Raw genomic sequence first — 16352 nt, forward strand, 5'->3', positions numbered from 1 at the left:
TGGAGAGTCTGGAGCGTTCAAGTTTGTTCAGACAGCTGGAACCAATTTTGGGAGAACCAAATTGGAAGCTGCGATCAGCCGGGGTGTTGACCTAATTCTATAAACGGACTAGCGTATGGTTGCTGGGGAGACGCCACCCGGGCATGCGGTTATGTCATGCGAAAGAGCTCGGCACGTGCCGTCGTTTGACGGTATCATATATCTATTGAGAATGTAAGGAAGAACTACGTAGTACGTCTAATAGTGCGTTGGAAAATGACTAGTTCTGCGGGACCTGGAAGATTTCGTTGGCCAGCGTGGTGATCTCTTCGACCTCTAGCTCCCTGAGAGCTTTGAGTATCTCCTTGACAAATGTCGGAGGAAGGCCTCCTTTGGTCCGAGAATATATGTCAATCCCGGCAGGTGTAAAAAGAGTTTTCGCAAAGTACGTGACAACCCACTGGTTGCCATCATCTGTACGGCCACATCCAAGGCACTCCCAATGCGAGCTCGCGATCATCAGCCAACCTTTGCCTCGCCAGTCCCAAGCACCTTGGTTGCCTGGGCTTGGGGTGTCCATACCATGAACTGACTTTATTTTGTCCGATCCGACGGCTTGGTACTTGACTAAGTCATCGATCTTGACGACGCCTGAGGAGTCGGGAGGGAGCAGCTCGTACGTGATGTTGACGTTCTGCTTGCCTTTCCACAGTGGAAGGCTGGAGTGGGTTACGTGCCAGGTTCCTGAGATGAAATCATTGGTCGGGGGAATGCATTTTTTCCCTTTCGCGGCATGAATTTGCGGGAGTCCGATGTTTAGATGTGAAGCCATGGTTGAGAACCGAAAAGTGGTCCAGGGGGGCTGGCAACGAGCGCTTCAGCTTCTAGACCCAAATAAAAGCGTTCAGTGACTCAGTGAGGGTCCGAGGGAGCATTAGGCGGGTAATCTCAGGACTTGGAGCAGGATCTAAGACACGGTTAGCTTCGATACGCGTGAAACATAATATTAAGGGGCATACTGGAGGCCCAGAGCGGGAGGAAGAAGACTACTCCCGTCAGTCCCGTCCGTATAGACAATATGTACAGAGAAACTGTTCTTGGAAAGAGTCCGGAACGTTCTTTCGGAGGAGTCCGGGTACGTGTGGAGAGAAGTCGTTTCCTGAGTCGAGCTTGAATCATCAGACTGTATGCATTTATGCATTATTATTACTTGTGTATGGATAGACCCGGCCCAGTCTGCTGGCTCCATAATAATTGTGAAGGCTCTGCACAGTGACGTCTTCCCGTCTCTCTTGACCGAGGAAGACAACGGCTGTCAAAAGAGCACGCGATGTGGACGGGCGACTTCTCCAGTCTCTTGTAGAGCAAAGAATAATCTCCAATCAAAAAGAACATTCAGGAGAAACATCCTCCCATCGACAATCGCATAGGCCTCGCCGTCGCGTCGATCACGCGAGGGTTGCCTCACGTACTTGTGATCCTCGGGTTCCCTTTTCTTCCCGTCTTTTTCCATTTTTGCTCTTATCGCCGCGCCCCCACAGGAGAGGAAAAGCCTCCCATATTCTTCCCGACTTCTCTCGCCATCCCTTCTTCATCCATCAAGCCTCCAAGGCTATACCTCGCCTACCTTCCTTACGCTATTTAACGCTGCTGTTCATTGAGACACTTCTTTCTCAATGATTTGCGATGGCGTTCAACTTCAACTGGTCGCCGCTGACCGCGGACGCGAGTTTTTACACCCGCGCGCAGGATCTCCTAACGACCGCTCTCAATAAGTCGCCAAAGCCTCCGATCATCGTCGACGATATCATCGTTACGGAGCTCAATCTTGGTTCTATTCCGCCCGAGTTGGAGATATTGGAGGTTGGAGACCTGGCAGAGGATCGATTTCGCGGCATCTTCAAAATGTCTTATACCGGCGACGCCTTTTTAACACTCAAAACTCGTGTTCAAGCGAACCCCCTAAACACCTATCTTCTGACAAGGCCATCTTTTGCGTCGCCGTTACCTTTGGCTGCAGCGTGAGTAGCGATCGGCGCCTTAGTTCGTTTCGCATCTTCTGACTTGCTCCCTCAATTTAGGACACCCCTTACAATACCTCTCCAAATCACACTCTCCGACTTCAAGCTATCCGGTTTCGTCGTTTTGGTTTTTTCGAAGCAAAAAGGGATTACGGTTGTATTTCGAAATGATCCCTTGGAGTCGCTCAAGGTTTCGTCCACCTTTGACTCGATCCCGTTCGTTCGAGACTTTCTTCAAAAAGAAATCGAAGCGCAACTTCGAATACTGTTTATGGACGAACTCCCGGCTATAATCCATCGCCTATCGCTGCGCTTATGGGTCCCAGAATATCGGGATGGTGAGGCACAAGAAAGCCAAAGGACCACCGCTACTACAGACGGTCCAGGTCAAGATCCTTTGGCGAGCCCTCCACAGGATCCCGTGGACGCCTTGGGTCATGCCTTAAACGAGTCGGATATTGCTTCGTTATCGCTTGATTCTTCAGTAGAGACACATTCTTTGTTCTCACAGAAGAACCTTTTGCGACTTGGTGCCCTTACCGATTCTCAAAGGACTTTGTCACTTTTTACTCCCTCCATCCGAGAGGTCGTATATCGCGCATGGACGTCGCCATTCGATGCTGGCGATGCCACCGCAGGTGTATTATCTCCGACGAGCCCTGCGCTTTCAAGGACGCATTCCCAAGCCGGAAATTTGTCGTCTTTCCCAGATACTGCTAGCATGGTATCATCGCAAACTCGGTCCTCGGCTTCTACCCATAGTCTAAGCAGCTACGGCTTGAATATGGGAGCCAGCCGGCACTCTAAAGCGCACTCTAGGAAGAGGAAGAAGCGCGTTGTGGACCTGCGGCGCCCTAAGACAACCGACGACGCCTCAAGCGTAAGCGATGAGAGTGCATTCACCGAGTCAACCGGTACACCGTCCATATATTCAGCACCCCTACCTATTGTGAGAGAGCAGCCTGATGATCCCGTAACACCTCCATTGTCACCCGACGCTGGGCTGCAGCTCCCGCCTATTCCGGAACGACGCCACATGGGCATCTCTCGGTCTAGTCTTCGTCGTAGGCCCTCGTCTCTTGGTCAGTCTGGAGAGCGTTCGTCTTTTGAACCCAGGGTGTCCGAGGCCCTCGACATTGATGCGACTCCAAGAGCGACGATGCGCTCTCACGATGAACCCGGTCTACACGCCGAGAAGGTTGAGACTGAGCCCCCGAGGCAATTGCCTTCCACAGTTCTGCCTTTCGCGGACGAGACGCCAAGCTCCAGTATTGTTGATCAAGCATTAGTTGAAAGACTGGCCGGAGAAATTGCGCGCCGCATGCGAGACGAGAAAGTGTCGAGCTCGAGCTCATGCAACCCGTTTTGGGACCGAGTGAATCATGAGGAAACCCCACCTCCGGCCTATGGGCACTGAGTACTCACTCGTCTTCTGTACTATGATGGAGCGCTGAACTGCGCTGGCAGGCATTTGTTACCGCCGTCCACTCTCTACTCTTTCCTTTCTCTTTCTCTCTCTCTTTCGCCTGCCTCCGGCAGGCCTGGAGTGTATAACGACCGCTACGAACTTACTTGCGTTTAATCATTATTGTTGACAGAGTCTGAGATCTCCTAATGTTTGCTCTGAAGCGTATTTAGAAATTTGTGAAGTCTGGGCTGTACTGTTACCAAAATATCTGGCGTTTGTTTTCTTTTGCGCATTGTCTGTTTTCTTTGCAGGATACCACTTCGCTCACTATTTTGCGAGCCTTTTGTTTAATTGCTTGGTCGTCGCTTGTCCGGAGATTTTAATGGGTTTGGGCGGTGTATCTTGGGATGGGCAACCAAAACGGAGGGCTTTGATTTATTTGGCCTGCATGGAATTTGTCCTGATGAATTATTGCAATATATAAAACGAGACTCAGCTTTTACCTCCCTCCTCCAGCTCCGTACCGCGTATCTCTTACCGTTGATTCGATATCTTGATCAGCTTGGCCACTGCGGCGAATGGCAGGCTTGAGCGCTCGGCTCCACCAAGCTAGGCTTTTGCGGCGGACGTCAACTAATTATGCCACCCAAACCCAACACTTAACTTGCCTTCCCCATCGCCCCGGGTTTCCTTTCGCTTCTCTCCTTTCCCCAGGCCACGTTTGCAGTTCCGCCTTTCTCGACTGCTTTCTGCCCGGGCCTCCTTCTACTCTCCCTCGCTTTCCCTCCCTTCGCAATGGCGGGAGTTCTCAAGAACGTCTTTGGCGGCGCCCAGCCGTCAAGCTCCGCCGCACTAGAGGATGGTGGTTAGTCCTGCGCTTCTTTTGCTCTCTGTTGGGGCCGACCTTGACTGAGATCGGGTAACTGACCGTCCTTTCTACCCCAGATTTCGCCGACTTTGTCAAGGCCCCTGAACCTTCCGCTGCTCCCATCGTCAATTCCCCGTCGACGCCATTTGGTCAGAATGGCGCTCAACCCGTCGTGTACACGAAATGGTACCGGGTGTGGGAGCGCACATCCCCAAAGGACTTCATGCAAGAAGCAATGGTTCTGCCGGTTATCATCTTGATTGTTCTGTTCCATTTCTGGGGCACCCGTAAAAACCGACGACGAGCGACTGAGTGGGCCAAGGCCCATGCCTCCCCTCTCCGAGACGAGTTTGCGGTCGTTGGATTTGATGGTGTCCAGAGATCTGACGACTCCGTGTCTGTGGAGCTGACCAACTCCGAATCTATTTTGAAAGAGAACTCCGCCCAGGAGTTTTCTGCCTACGCGACCGGTCGTCAGAACATCGCATTTCTTGATATTGCTATCAAGATGCCTAAGCGCGCCAACCCGGTAACCTACTGGATGGACCAAGCGTTTGCATTCTTCTTTGAAAGTTGGCCTGCACCCGAAGAGATCTACGAGGCTACTGCATACACTTTCGATGGCAAAGAGAAGGACTTGGTCCCAGTTCCGGGCAAGGATACCTCTGGTCTCAAGGTCAACAACTCGACTTATGATGGCTTTATCTTCGCGATTGTTCATAAGAGCCACATGCGTAACTTCCGGAATGACAGATACGACGCCTCGATGACTTTTACTAAGGACAATGCGAAATTGCCTCAATGGGTGACTGTTATGACCGAAAACGCCGAGATTACCGAAACCCTTCTTAGTCCGGAGCTCATCGAGGCCGTGGAGAAGGCGGGAAACAGCTTCAAATACCTTATTGTCACCGATCAGCCAATTGACAAGCCTACCAAGTAAGTATTGCATATTCCTACTGTGCTGCGACTATGGTCTAACCGCTATTCTTAGGATCGAGGAAACTGTTCCACGCAAGCGCATCCAGCTCGTCGCATCTCTTGCCTCTTCCGCTTCCGGTTACGCCTCTACCCTGCCGCTATTTACCCAGTTTCTACGGTTGCCCGACAGACTTGTTAACCTTGGCCACTTCAGACCCGAAGTTATGCGCAAGATCAGGAACGTTCGTGAGGAGGAGATCAAGAAACTGCGCCGCCTGGATGAGCAGGAGAAGGCTGAGGAACGTAAGCTGATGACTGAGAAACTGAAGAAGGAAGAGAGGGAGCGGACTCTCCGTGGTATGAATGCCGAAGAGCAACGGAAGTTCCTTGACCGTGAGCAGCAGAAGGAGCAAAGACGTTCCATGAAGAGGTATTCTAAGCGCGGATAGATCACTCTCCGGTGACCAACAAAGCAGCGAGATGGACTGGAAGGAGAAGAACTCTCGAACTATAATGCTGTTTATACCTTCATGTACAATGTATTGATATGCTATTTTGAGGGAAGGATGAAGATTGAAAGAGGAGTGCGAATGCAGTTCTATGGCTGACGGTGCTAACAAGTGTTTTTACTATAATTCAGATCCCATCTGCCCAGCAGATCTAATCTATTATTATATTCAAAATAAAAAAAAGCTGTAATGTTTGGGAGTGAAAGTGACTGGGCTTGTAGATATCGGGCCTGGTGCTTGCGTCACGTGATTGCGCCAGATTTTCCATCCCGAAAGTTGACTTTCTTTTTCGGTTGCGCCTTTCGAATTGTTGATCGAACGAGAGCGTCACGACCACCTCAGATAATCCTTTTCTTTCGCGTCAATTCTGCCGATTCTATTCTCCGTTCCACCTCCACCATGTCGATGACTTCCCAAGCCGCAGCTCGATGCTGCAGACAGCTCGTCCGCCCATCCACTTCCCTTCGCCTTTCCGCACCATACCAGCAGACAATAGGCCGGAGGTGGCAGTCCGCAGAGGCTGCTGCACCCGCAAACCCCAAGATTACGCAGATTGTCGACCAGATCAGTCAATTAAACTTGTTAGAAACGGCCGACCTTGTTGCTAGCCTGAAGGTGAGACCCTCTATCACGCTACATTGATCCTCTCCCGGGCTATTCCAGTGGTTTTTTATACATCACACGGCGCAATCCCTTCTGCGACTCTTGAAACTGACTTAATATTCAACCCGCAGTCCCGTCTAAACATCCCCGACCTCCCTGTTGGTGGCTTCGCCATGGCCCCCGGCGCTGGCGCCCCCGGTGCTGCCGCCGCGGAAGAAGAGGAGGCTGCTCCTCCCGCCCAGGAAAAGACTCTCTTCAACCTTAAGCTCGAGGCTGTTGAGGCTGCCTCAAAGGCCAAGGTTATTAAGGAGGTTAAGACGCTTCTCGGACTGTCGCTTGTTGACAGCAAGAAGTTCGTTGAGTCCGTGCCGAAAGTTCTTAAGGAGAGCGTGCCCAAGGAGGAGGCAGAGAAGCTTATTGAGACGCTTAAGGCCGTTGGTGCAAAGGCTGTTATGGAGTAGAATATTCGATGTTTTCTTGAGAGGAGTGTGTCTGTTGCTTCTCCCGCTTTCCGGTTAGACGTGTTTTCTCTTTTCTGTCATATATCTGTGTCTTTGTGAAGGTGTTTTGATAACTTGGCCGGAAAGTGGGAGGTAAGCAGCGAATGTATATTATCATCTACTTGTTTGGACTATTTTTCTTATCCAGAAGGAAGAAATCAGCTCTGCATTGCTTTACTACTCGGTCAGTTCATAGACTTTATATATGGAGATTGGCTATTCGACCGCGATATTAGGAGACAATTCTTGGCCATTTTCTTTTGACCCAATGCTCTCATATAAATTATTCCGAAATATCCCAATGCACGTTTGAAGTCACTATTGCTGGTCTGGTGCAATCGAGAGCAGCTGAGAAATCAGCCCATTAACATTTGGTGCGTAGAGTGCCCAGCCGCTCTCCGACCTGGTTTTCTTTCTCCGCAACTCCCCATTTCTTCTCTTGCACTCATCCCCAACAACAATCATGTCGCGCACACGTCCTCCAAACCTGCGAGAATGGAGCCGTCTACAGAATCACTGTCCTTTCCTCACGCCGCGCACCCGTACGTTTCTCCCTCCCGCGATCAACAGTCACCTTCGCGGTAAACCGAACAGCCACAACCTCACGCATCCGCGACTTCTGCACACTACACCTTCTTGCAGCGCAGCTCGGCCAGCGCCTTCTACCCGAAGAAAAGCCTTTCAAGTAAAAGATACCGGCAGACCCGGGCCTCTCGGCCAGCAACCCCCCAAGGCCCATCCTGAGGAAGATCTTCCGCCTCGAAACCGCGTCGCCGATGCTCAATTCCAGGCTCACCTGCAGATCCTCGAAAAGAATGCATTCCCACTTCTCAGTGCAATGCTAAAGGATGGGATGATTGATAAGAACATGACACCCAAGAAATTTAAACGGATCGGAGGGGCGTTGTTACGGAATATTTACTCATTGAACACTATATCTCCGGACCTAATTCGCAATATCGCGCGGGGTATGTCACCACTTTTATTGCTTGCTTTATTCAACCGGTCAATACCTCGCTCATTTACTGACCGATCTTCTCTTCTATACATGATACAGCTGAAGACGTAGACCTGGACACCATTTTCGACATCGGCTATGTCATTGCGCGAGAGAACGTCCAAGCTGCTAGATGGGTGCTCGCTTCCTGTCTCCATGCTGGGTCGCTGACGGCGCTCTTAATTGCTGCAAGTCGTATTCTCCAGGGTTGTCACGGCGGCGACAGCGTGTATAATGCAACCACAGTTCGCGAACCTTCGTCTGATACCGCACTTTCTCGAATTGCCGTCATTGCGCAATCCAAGAGTGAGCCGCATAATTCTGACCCGCGAGTCAAGCTCCTTTATGCGAAGTATCTGGGCCTACGTGGGCAGTACGAGCAGGGTATAGCACTAGTCCAGGAGGTGTTACAATTGATTGAACCCAGTCAAGTATATCGCAAATCGACTATAACTATTCCTCACCTCCTTGAACCACCGTGGCAGCTGCTCGCGTGGTTAAAGCGTGAGCTGAGGAAGTCTCAAATTAAAAAGAAGAGAGGCCGCGGTGACAAAAACGGGGAAGCAAATGATGTACTCTCTCAGGAAGAAGTGGATGCATTACGTCTCGGGGCGGTAGAGTACCAGGACCCAATTTCACTTATGCACTATGCCAGGTACATGGGGGAGGAGAGTGGGATACAGGATTATGAGAAATACATGGGCCAGGCAGCTGCGGCTGGGGACAAAGACGCATGCCGGAAGTTAGCCAACTTCTACTATCTTATCTCAGTTGGAAAGTATCCGCAGCTCGGGACGCGGGACGCAAAGTCTACAAAGTTACAAGTGACTGCCGAGACCACCACGGAGGACATAGGCTTGACGAAGGTAGAAAACTCGAAGGGCGTTCTATCAACATTAGTGTCCTACTTTGGCCCACGTCCTCTTCACGAGTACCGCGCCTTGGCGATGGAATGGTATCGCGTTGCTCTGGCCCAAGGCTGTTTCGGTTCAGGATTGCATCTTTCTCTACTGCATGGACAGGACGGTAACCATGAGACTGCAGGGGCCGTATTTCAAGAAGTACAAGAGCGCGCAGACCGATCAAGAATGCCGGACTCGGCTCAAAAACTCATGGCAGCACTCCGGGAAGGAACAAACGTGCCAATGGGGCTGCCTCTTGATGTGTAGCACATGGCGCCCTGTTCACGGCAGTTTACTGGAGTGATTGATCTCGTTATCTGCATTCTATACTCCCTTATTCAATGGCCATGTATATATTACAAATTAGAATTGAACACCCACAGTTGGGAATGCTGGAATACATGGCTTGCTAATTCTTAGCCAAGTCGTAAGATCTACATAGTCCGTAAAGTTCGCTGGCACATGGCCTATAAATGGTGTATATATTGAGCGGCATCGTGGTGAGTACACCGAACGCAGCGCCCGAGACGAAACATCAATGCTATTCCCGATAACGCCTCATTGACTCGTCTCATCGTAAGTACGCAAAGGACCAGTGCGGACCAGTATTAGACCGCCAAACTAACCAACATAAACCCGCCAGGGGCAAAAAAAAAAAAAAAAGGCCAACCAAGAGCGTATGAAGAGACAGAATACATGCCCAGAACGCACCTAATCACTTCGATTGGTCTTAAAATCAGCCTTCACAACTCTTCTTCCTTTCCCCATGCCCTTCCCTCTCGTCTTCAGCTCCACAAATCCTAGCTCCTTCAACCTCACAGTGAGAAGCGACGAATCTCGCATTCCTGGGAAGTTCTTGGCTGGGTAAACTTGGAATGGCTCGGACCATGCTTCGGCAAGAATAGGCATGGATTGGCCAGTATCTTCCACAGTGCCCCAATTCATGAGCCGGAATTGTAGGCGGTACAGTCCAGCCGTGCGGACGGAGAGGTCGGAGAATATGAAGAACGAGGCTGGGGGTCTTGGTGAAGTATGGCCGGCGACACCACTGGCCCTTCGTACGGTTGCCCTTGGAGGGTTATTGTCGGTGGAGGGATGTGAGGGTGCAGTGTCGGGGTCTGGTTCCTCGTCCACGTAAAAGGGAGAAACGAAGGATTTCCCGGAAAGTAATGGTGTGGATTGACCAGGAGCATTACTATCTTTGAGATCTATACCTAAATCCGTGCCATCCTGGCGGCCCATCTGGTTTGGTGACTTACTTGAACAGGATGGATTATGGACTGGGTACAAAAGACATCCAACTGTGAAACGGGGGTCTTGAAGGATAGTTTTGTCTTCATCGGAGTCCGGGTTGAAATCTGTGAGAAGCATTTGCAGTATTGGAGGTGGGTCCACGGGCCGTCGATCTCTATCACCAGCACCACAGGCGCGTGCAGCTATCGGTTGCTGTCTAATGGAGAGGTGGTAGCGAGAAGAAGTTGATGTGCGTCGTGGTGGCGGGGACGGCGTTGGTGGGTGATGAAGTAAGATCTTGAAATCGGATGGCATGCCAGATATGGCATTTCGATGGTGTATTGGAAGCTGCTGGTAACCTGGCAGAGGTGCTATTGTTGGAAAGGTCACAGGGCTCTTATTGGAGTGAACGGGACTCGGGAAGGTTGCAGAACTACTACTATACCTGAACACCACGTATTAGATCTAGAGTTCATCGAAACTGGAATGTGGAGATCGCCATGGACAGTTGATGCCATCTGTCAAGTGAGAGGGGGAGGGGGGAATGAAAAGGGATAACAAGGTCCTGATAGTCCCTTTCAGGTATCCTGATCGGGCCAATATACCGAGTATGAGAGGGGGTAATTACTGCGAATCCACGTCGTTGATGCGACCAACGGAGCCGACAGAACCACGGCTACGACTTGAATCGTCATAATATGAACTCGAAGGCCCTGCATGTTCCATGGGCCTTGACATGCTTGGTCGCTGTATGCTATATTGTGCCAGGGAACCTGTCGTGTTTGGGGTGAAGTTATACTTCGACTCGGTTCCGCTATCCCAAGCCTGTAACGGAAATCTGGGATAACTTGAAGTTTGCATCATTGTCGGCTCGTGACTTTGAGTGACAGGGAGATGGAAGCGCGGGGGTTCCTGAGCCTGGTAATGTGGATTCGAAGCTGTTGTATGCCTTAGAGGGTCTGCTTCGGGTGCATGTGTCCTGGCGTTGGTATATCTGCCATCCGTAATATATGTCCATGGTTGGAATGGCGCCCCGGACATCTGGAGAGGACTAAGTTCGCAAGTCCGAATGGAACTTTCTGCGATCAGCACAGATTTCTGCCCGAGTCGATGTATGTCGGCGTTTTGGTGGCCCACGTAGGTAGTCATCAAGAAGTCAAGGAGCGGTCAATAGAGACCCGAGACGGAGCACTGAGGAAATAGATTGCCTTAGGAAATCGGCGGACAGGATCAATGCCGAAGGCTCTGGCAAACATGAGAGCGTGGTATGTGATTGATGAAAACTCAACGAAATGACCTGCTTGCGCAGAATAAATAGCGATTAAGGTGTTACGTGCTGTCTTGACGGTCCAACAACGCGAGAGAGCATTATCTTCTTATGGTGATATTTCCAACCAGGGGTTATCAACGAGAGGCATGCATATGTTGGTTGATCCGAATGGTGCCTCGATCACCAAGCAACTGTCGCGTACAAGCTACTCAGGGAAAAAGCGAGACCGCCATGACCAAAAAAGAAAGAGAAAAGAAAAGAAAACACAGAAAATAACAGCGATGTAGTAGCAGTAACAATCTTCATAAAACGGCACAAGGACAAAAATTCGAGGGCAGTGGTTGGCAGTTGGCTGATTGCTATCGAAAGGGAATTGGGATGCAGTGACGGACGATTGTGTCCTACCACAGTTCGCGTTCAGCCTGTGGCCGTGCGAAGAAAAGGGAAAGGAGAGAAAAGAGGCAGATCTGGGGAAATGGAATGAAAGTATTAGCGAGGCGTGCGTGTCCGCTGCATGTGTGTGTAGCATTAGCCACGAACCGGGACATACAGCAACAGAATGCCCTGTGAGGTAACAAGTCCAGTTACTATATTTCCGAACCATAAAGAGCCCCTCTGATTCAAACTTGCTCAGAACGCTAAGAGGGGCTTGAAACGTCATGTACGGTTGGATACAAAGACTCGGTTTAGCTTCTGTTATTAGTCAAGATTAGGGCTCGAGATTCCCTTTGAAGGCGACCGACAAGAGCAGCAACCCATGATGTAACCGGCGCTTTCGACAGACCAGGCATAGACTTGCGTTTTCACTGGACACCTTCAGGGATGTTGTCGTGGCTAAACGGACATGTGGGTTTCCTGCGGCAGGAGTGGCCAACTTCGCGTCCATTTATCGAGCAAATGATAGGTTCAGCCCGGGCATTGTCAGTCCAATCGGTAGTCAATTAGCCATAGATGGTAGGAGCAGATATTTTGCCACTTCTCAGGGACACAATCGCAGGCCTGCGCCGCAAATGCAGGCTTTCGACGCCCTTTGCGAAAGTCGAGCCCAGCGCATTGATTCGCTGCTACTTGTGTCTCTACCAGATGCAGGCGTTCAAAAATATTGAGCTGCTGATCCAACGCAGGGAGGGGTCAGAAGCAGGGATCAGAGTCCTAGCCTACTTGAGAAAAGGTAATGAAGAAAGGGGATGGGCGTGTGGCAGTGTGCAGTGTGCAGACCAAAACAGCATTGAGGATTCGGAAAACCGCCAGGCGCAGATCCAGCATCGTGCACGGAGCACATCGAAAATTGTAGCATCACGATCTACCGAGTATACCCGGACGAACTTTTTTATCGATTGTCAGAAACAAAAGGCAGGCCAGAGAAAAGTTGCCGGCACGTCTCATGAGTGCTGACCCTGGAACAGCCAGCTGTCATACTCTGATTCGCATCATGCAGATGCCTCGATGATCGAGGGTTATTATGATTAGTATGGGAAAGTCGGCAGCTGCGCGGCGCCAGGCTTGGACAAGTCATGCCGCTAAAAACTTGAAACCTTTGTTTGACCAGGTCTCATTCTCTGACCGCAAGATTGATTTGTCCGTAGATTTCCGGGAAATGTGCTTCAAAGCTGTTGCGCAACAGGAGCAGGCTATTTCGGTATCCCTGCGCCACCTTGATGTCTTAATTCAGCTTCGAGACATAAGGCTCAAGTACGATTTCAGACTGTTGGGAAATGGGAAGTAGTAGATATCATGCAAGGGCAGCCGGGCGGCTAATGAAATCAGTCCAGTTTTCGATGTGACTGATGCTGCACAAACCACGGACTATATCATATCGACCTGATTCCTAGCAAGGATGTACGGTGGATAAAACTTTTATTTGTCAATTGCCAGGTTTGATGATGGGAGAGCCCCGATGCCACGACAAAAGCTGATAGACGCGGGGGGTCTCATCTTGCACCTGATTTCAGCCAACATTATTGGGCTGCTTTAGGGCGCATATTGGTGTGTATTATTGATCTTTCGGTGTCGGTGGCAGATGAGGATTATTACAGATACCGCCACATGAGAGATGTGAAGGAACACTTATCAGAGCTTTCCCGTAAGTGATGGAATGTGTGGCATTATGCTCTTGCGAAGACGGTAAAAGGCCCAGGCATGCATTAGCACCAACAGAGTACTTTGCTCGGATTCGTTAAGGGAGAGGCTACTGCATGTGGGTTGGCCTTGTTGAAAAACGAGGGTTGATGTATCATCTCAGGCATCAGAGCTACCAAAGTATTCCCTGCAGCTTGGTCCCATCGAGGACTTTAGTGGCGCATGCATACCGCACACCGGAAGAGAAAAGCTCTCATAACCAGAATCGCAAAAACACTTTTCGGAACAATGCGTCCACCGAACGCTCGGTACGGAGTCGATGAGGGATCACGTCCTCGGGTAGATTCCGGGTTCACAGGGGGAACAGTTCAAGTCGTATTCCCGGAATCTGCGTGTGGACCCTTCGCATGGGCCACGATGTGACAAATTAAGCCAATGCTTTTCCACCGTCGACTGGCCGCTGACGAGCCCTTTGGGCTTGGGCTGAAACTTCTTCTGTTGTCAGTTCCTATAGCCAATCACATTCAGCTTCTGACAGGCTTTCGGAGAGAACCCCGGCAATTATCGCGTCTAAGGACACTAGTTGCTTCAAAATATGGTTTGGATGCATTCTCCAAACCCGAAATTGAACCGCAGAACTTTCAATCTGAGCGAATCATTCGTCAAGGGGCATTTGGAATTCGCTCGTGCTTGGCGAGCTGGGACCTGTCAGCGTGGATTACGATCGAGACTAAGAAACAATGTGAGACGAACTAACTTTCGAGTCCCGTGGAGAACGGGAAAGTGCCGATCCCTCTGGATCTGCCGTGATTCCGTGAAGCCTGTGATGACTGATGACGATGAGGATGTGAGGAGAATGATTGAGATGACGGTGGAGTTTACGTTTCGGTGTTTGCGTCGTCAAGAGTTGACAAATAACTTTGAAAGTGGAAGTTGGTGTGTCTCGTGGTCAAGTGACCTTCCCAATGCTGCCTCGATGCAACCATCACTGTTCATCTGCACGCACGGGGCCATATTACTGAACTGCAGAACTTACAAATACCACTACGATGTTTAATCCAATTTCAAGGGCCCGGGCCCAGCTTTCCTCAGACACAACGAAGAGATTCTATCAGCTACTTCCATCCCCATTTCCAAATCTACCACCTCTTACAGAGCGCCAAGCGCCTCCTCCAAATTCAACAAGCTCACAGTGACCTTGTTCTCTTCCCCAAGAAGCACACCAGCGCCATGCAACAACACGAATCGAGGATCCTCCCTAAGAATACGCAAATTCCTGGTGTAACTGTGCGGTTCAGGGGTTGGCACTTCAGTCCACTCGCCCTCACCAAGAGCCTGGTTCACGAATATAGCGTCTTGTGTACCAGAGCTGACCACAATCGTTCCGTTCCTTCCTCCCCACTGTGTCCAAGTAACGTACGGAGAAGATGTCGGGACTGTGCCGCTTGACACGACGAGTTTATGGTGCTCTGCGTTGATGAAGCCCTCTGGATCGGCACTGATGCGGTAGTATAGGGGGAACGAATAGTCAGAAGTGTTGAAGAAGGATCCGTATTCGTAAATATAGAAGTATTTGCCGTTGGGAAGCTTGCGTCAAGTCAGCGGATGCGGACAGCTGAATAGAATAGATCATACCTTCGTGACGACGGGCATTCCAGGCCTGTCTGTATATGTTGGGTAGGCACTAACAACGTCTGGTTAGTGGCGGGTTACCTGGTCTGGTAGGAAGGAGGGGAAAGGAGCGGGCCTTACACATCGTTTACGGCGGGGCCCCAGTTTATAAGGTCATGAGTAACCTGATGGGACAATTTCTGACCGTAGGTTGCATTGTCCCTCTGATCGGCATAATAAGCAATTAATTTGCCCTTGCTACAAGCACGGACGCAACGTAACGAAATTAGTGTTGAACGTCAAACTGTAAGTAAACGAGGGATATACTTACTGGGCTAGCAAGAAGGGCTCCCAAACAGGAGTCAATCCATTGTTCGGGAGAGCTTCCCCACCCGCAGCGATGTGGCTTAAGAATTTCCATGTGCGACCCTCGTCTTGCGATGCATAGAGGTCAATCTGGGTTGAGCTCAGATCAGTTGGGATACTGCTCCCAGCCAACAACAGGGTCCCGGCACGAAAGCGGCCCACACGCTCTGGCAGATAGTACAGGAATGGCTGATAACGAAGACCCAACCCATTGGCTGTGTCGTGGACTCGGGAGATCTCTTTCCAGGTCTTGCCATGGTCTGAAGAGCGGTAGATTGGAAAGTAAACCGCTGGAGGTTCCGGTGAGTAGTTCTCCCACGTTGCTAGAATATCCCCATTAGGCAATTGCTCGTTTCGTGCATAGAGAGTGCGTGGGATGGTGTAGTTGCGTGGGGGGTCGAAGATGACGACGTCGGAGAAGGGTTCTGGCCGGTTTGGTTCGCGATGTCCAGCAACTGCCGTTATCGCAGCGACGAATGGAAGGAAACGTCGGAGCTGCATTGTCATACAAGAGCGTGACTCCCTTCAAGTAACGACCCAATTGAAGACACCAGTTTGGCCAGCCTCTAGTTATTTGACGATTGGTCTTCCCTTATATAGCCCGCAGATCTCGCCATAAAGCTCAAATGAACAGCTCCATCCCACCGGAGTTATGGCAAAGTCGATTTTCGCAGCCGGCCATGAGATGACGAAAGCAGACGTGAGATTTTCGGCGTCGTACGAGCTTCATGGCGTTCTCGTCAGGGAAATCATAATGGAGTCAAAAAAACCCCTGTGGAGGCTCTGGGAAATACGGAGGAGGTGCCGCTATTTTACTCAATTTGGAAGCTCTCGATGCTCCCCGATGACTCCATAATTGCATCGGAAAATGGGGAGATCGGCGAGACCGCCATTTAGTCTGTGAGGGTGCGGAGAACCCGAGTCCAGACTAAGTCTTGTCCCGGTGGCATTTCCATCAATCACGAGCGTTTCCCAACTAACAAAAGCTGGGCGGATTCAATCGCAGGGTTCGCAGCTCTTCCGTATAACTCTCTCCTGCTACCCGTGAAACGATGCTTGGAGCTGGCGACGCGAGGGGATAGAGT

General features: G+C 50.6%; 9 protein-coding genes across 9 annotated transcripts; 5 read left to right on the plus strand and 4 right to left on the minus strand.

Annotated features, from left to right (window-relative positions):
* Positions 1-259: 259 nt before the first annotated feature.
* ASPSYDRAFT_53970 (uncharacterized protein) lies at positions 260-811 on the minus strand (the record flags this gene model as incomplete). Its single annotated transcript, XM_040848774.1, has 1 exon — positions 260-811. One exon carries the CDS (start codon positions 809-811, stop codon positions 260-262), a length of 552 nt encoding a protein of 183 aa, XP_040708276.1.
* A 726-nt stretch (positions 812-1537) lies between these two features.
* ASPSYDRAFT_326546 (MDM34 family protein) lies at positions 1538-3810 on the plus strand. Its single transcript, XM_040844999.1, has 2 exons — positions 1538-2000; positions 2061-3810. Exons 1-2 carry the CDS (start codon positions 1666-1668, stop codon positions 3415-3417), a joined length of 1692 nt encoding a protein of 563 aa, XP_040708277.1. The 5' UTR covers positions 1538-1665; the 3' UTR covers positions 3418-3810.
* Positions 3811-4203: 393 nt separating this feature from the next.
* Positions 4204-5646, plus strand: ASPSYDRAFT_84483 (CCDC47 family protein; the record flags this gene model as incomplete). The annotated part of the gene is made up of 3 exons (XM_040851356.1): positions 4204-4273; positions 4354-5215; positions 5271-5646. The coding sequence occupies 3 exons, from the start codon at positions 4204-4206 to the stop codon at positions 5644-5646; spliced, it is 1308 nt and encodes a 435-aa protein (XP_040708278.1).
* Positions 5647-6105: 459 nt separating this feature from the next.
* ASPSYDRAFT_53973 (mitochondrial 54S ribosomal protein bL12m) lies at positions 6106-6770 on the plus strand (the record flags this gene model as incomplete). The annotated part of the gene is made up of 2 exons (XM_040848775.1): positions 6106-6321; positions 6441-6770. 2 exons carry the CDS (start codon positions 6106-6108, stop codon positions 6768-6770), a joined length of 546 nt encoding a protein of 181 aa, XP_040708279.1.
* Positions 6771-7245: 475 nt separating this feature from the next.
* ASPSYDRAFT_39208 (uncharacterized protein) lies at positions 7246-9368 on the plus strand. The gene is made up of 2 exons (XM_040845848.1): positions 7246-7777; positions 7867-9368. The coding sequence occupies exons 1-2, from the start codon at positions 7273-7275 to the stop codon at positions 8973-8975; spliced, it is 1614 nt and encodes a 537-aa protein (XP_040708280.1). The 5' UTR covers positions 7246-7272; the 3' UTR covers positions 8976-9368.
* Positions 9369-9419: 51 nt separating this feature from the next.
* Positions 9420-11090, minus strand: ASPSYDRAFT_138390 (velvet factor family protein; the record flags this gene model as incomplete). The annotated part of the gene is made up of 2 exons (XM_040840832.1): positions 9420-10386; positions 10570-11090. 2 exons carry the CDS (start codon positions 11088-11090, stop codon positions 9420-9422), a joined length of 1488 nt encoding a protein of 495 aa, XP_040708281.1.
* A 163-nt stretch (positions 11091-11253) lies between these two features.
* On the minus strand, positions 11254-12017 carry ASPSYDRAFT_326170 (uncharacterized protein). Its single transcript, XM_040844991.1, has one exon. It carries the CDS (start codon positions 11870-11872, stop codon positions 11417-11419), a length of 456 nt encoding a protein of 151 aa, XP_040708282.1. The 5' UTR covers positions 11873-12017; the 3' UTR covers positions 11254-11416.
* A 1732-nt stretch (positions 12018-13749) lies between these two features.
* Positions 13750-14434, plus strand: ASPSYDRAFT_326173 (uncharacterized protein). Its single transcript, XM_040844992.1, has one exon. It carries the CDS (start codon positions 13886-13888, stop codon positions 14345-14347), a length of 462 nt encoding a protein of 153 aa, XP_040708283.1. The 5' UTR covers positions 13750-13885; the 3' UTR covers positions 14348-14434.
* A 5-nt stretch (positions 14435-14439) lies between these two features.
* Positions 14440-15768, minus strand: ASPSYDRAFT_53976 (sialidase family protein; the record flags this gene model as incomplete). The annotated part of the gene is made up of 3 exons (XM_040848776.1): positions 14440-14877; positions 15045-15123; positions 15233-15768. The coding sequence occupies 3 exons, from the start codon at positions 15766-15768 to the stop codon at positions 14440-14442; spliced, it is 1053 nt and encodes a 350-aa protein (XP_040708284.1).
* Between the last annotated feature and the right edge of the window lie 584 nt (positions 15769-16352).

This window comes from Aspergillus sydowii, assembly GCF_001890705.1.
Source record: "Aspergillus sydowii CBS 593.65 unplaced genomic scaffold ASPSYscaffold_1, whole genome shotgun sequence".
Taxonomy (NCBI): domain Eukaryota; kingdom Fungi; phylum Ascomycota; class Eurotiomycetes; order Eurotiales; family Aspergillaceae; genus Aspergillus; species Aspergillus sydowii.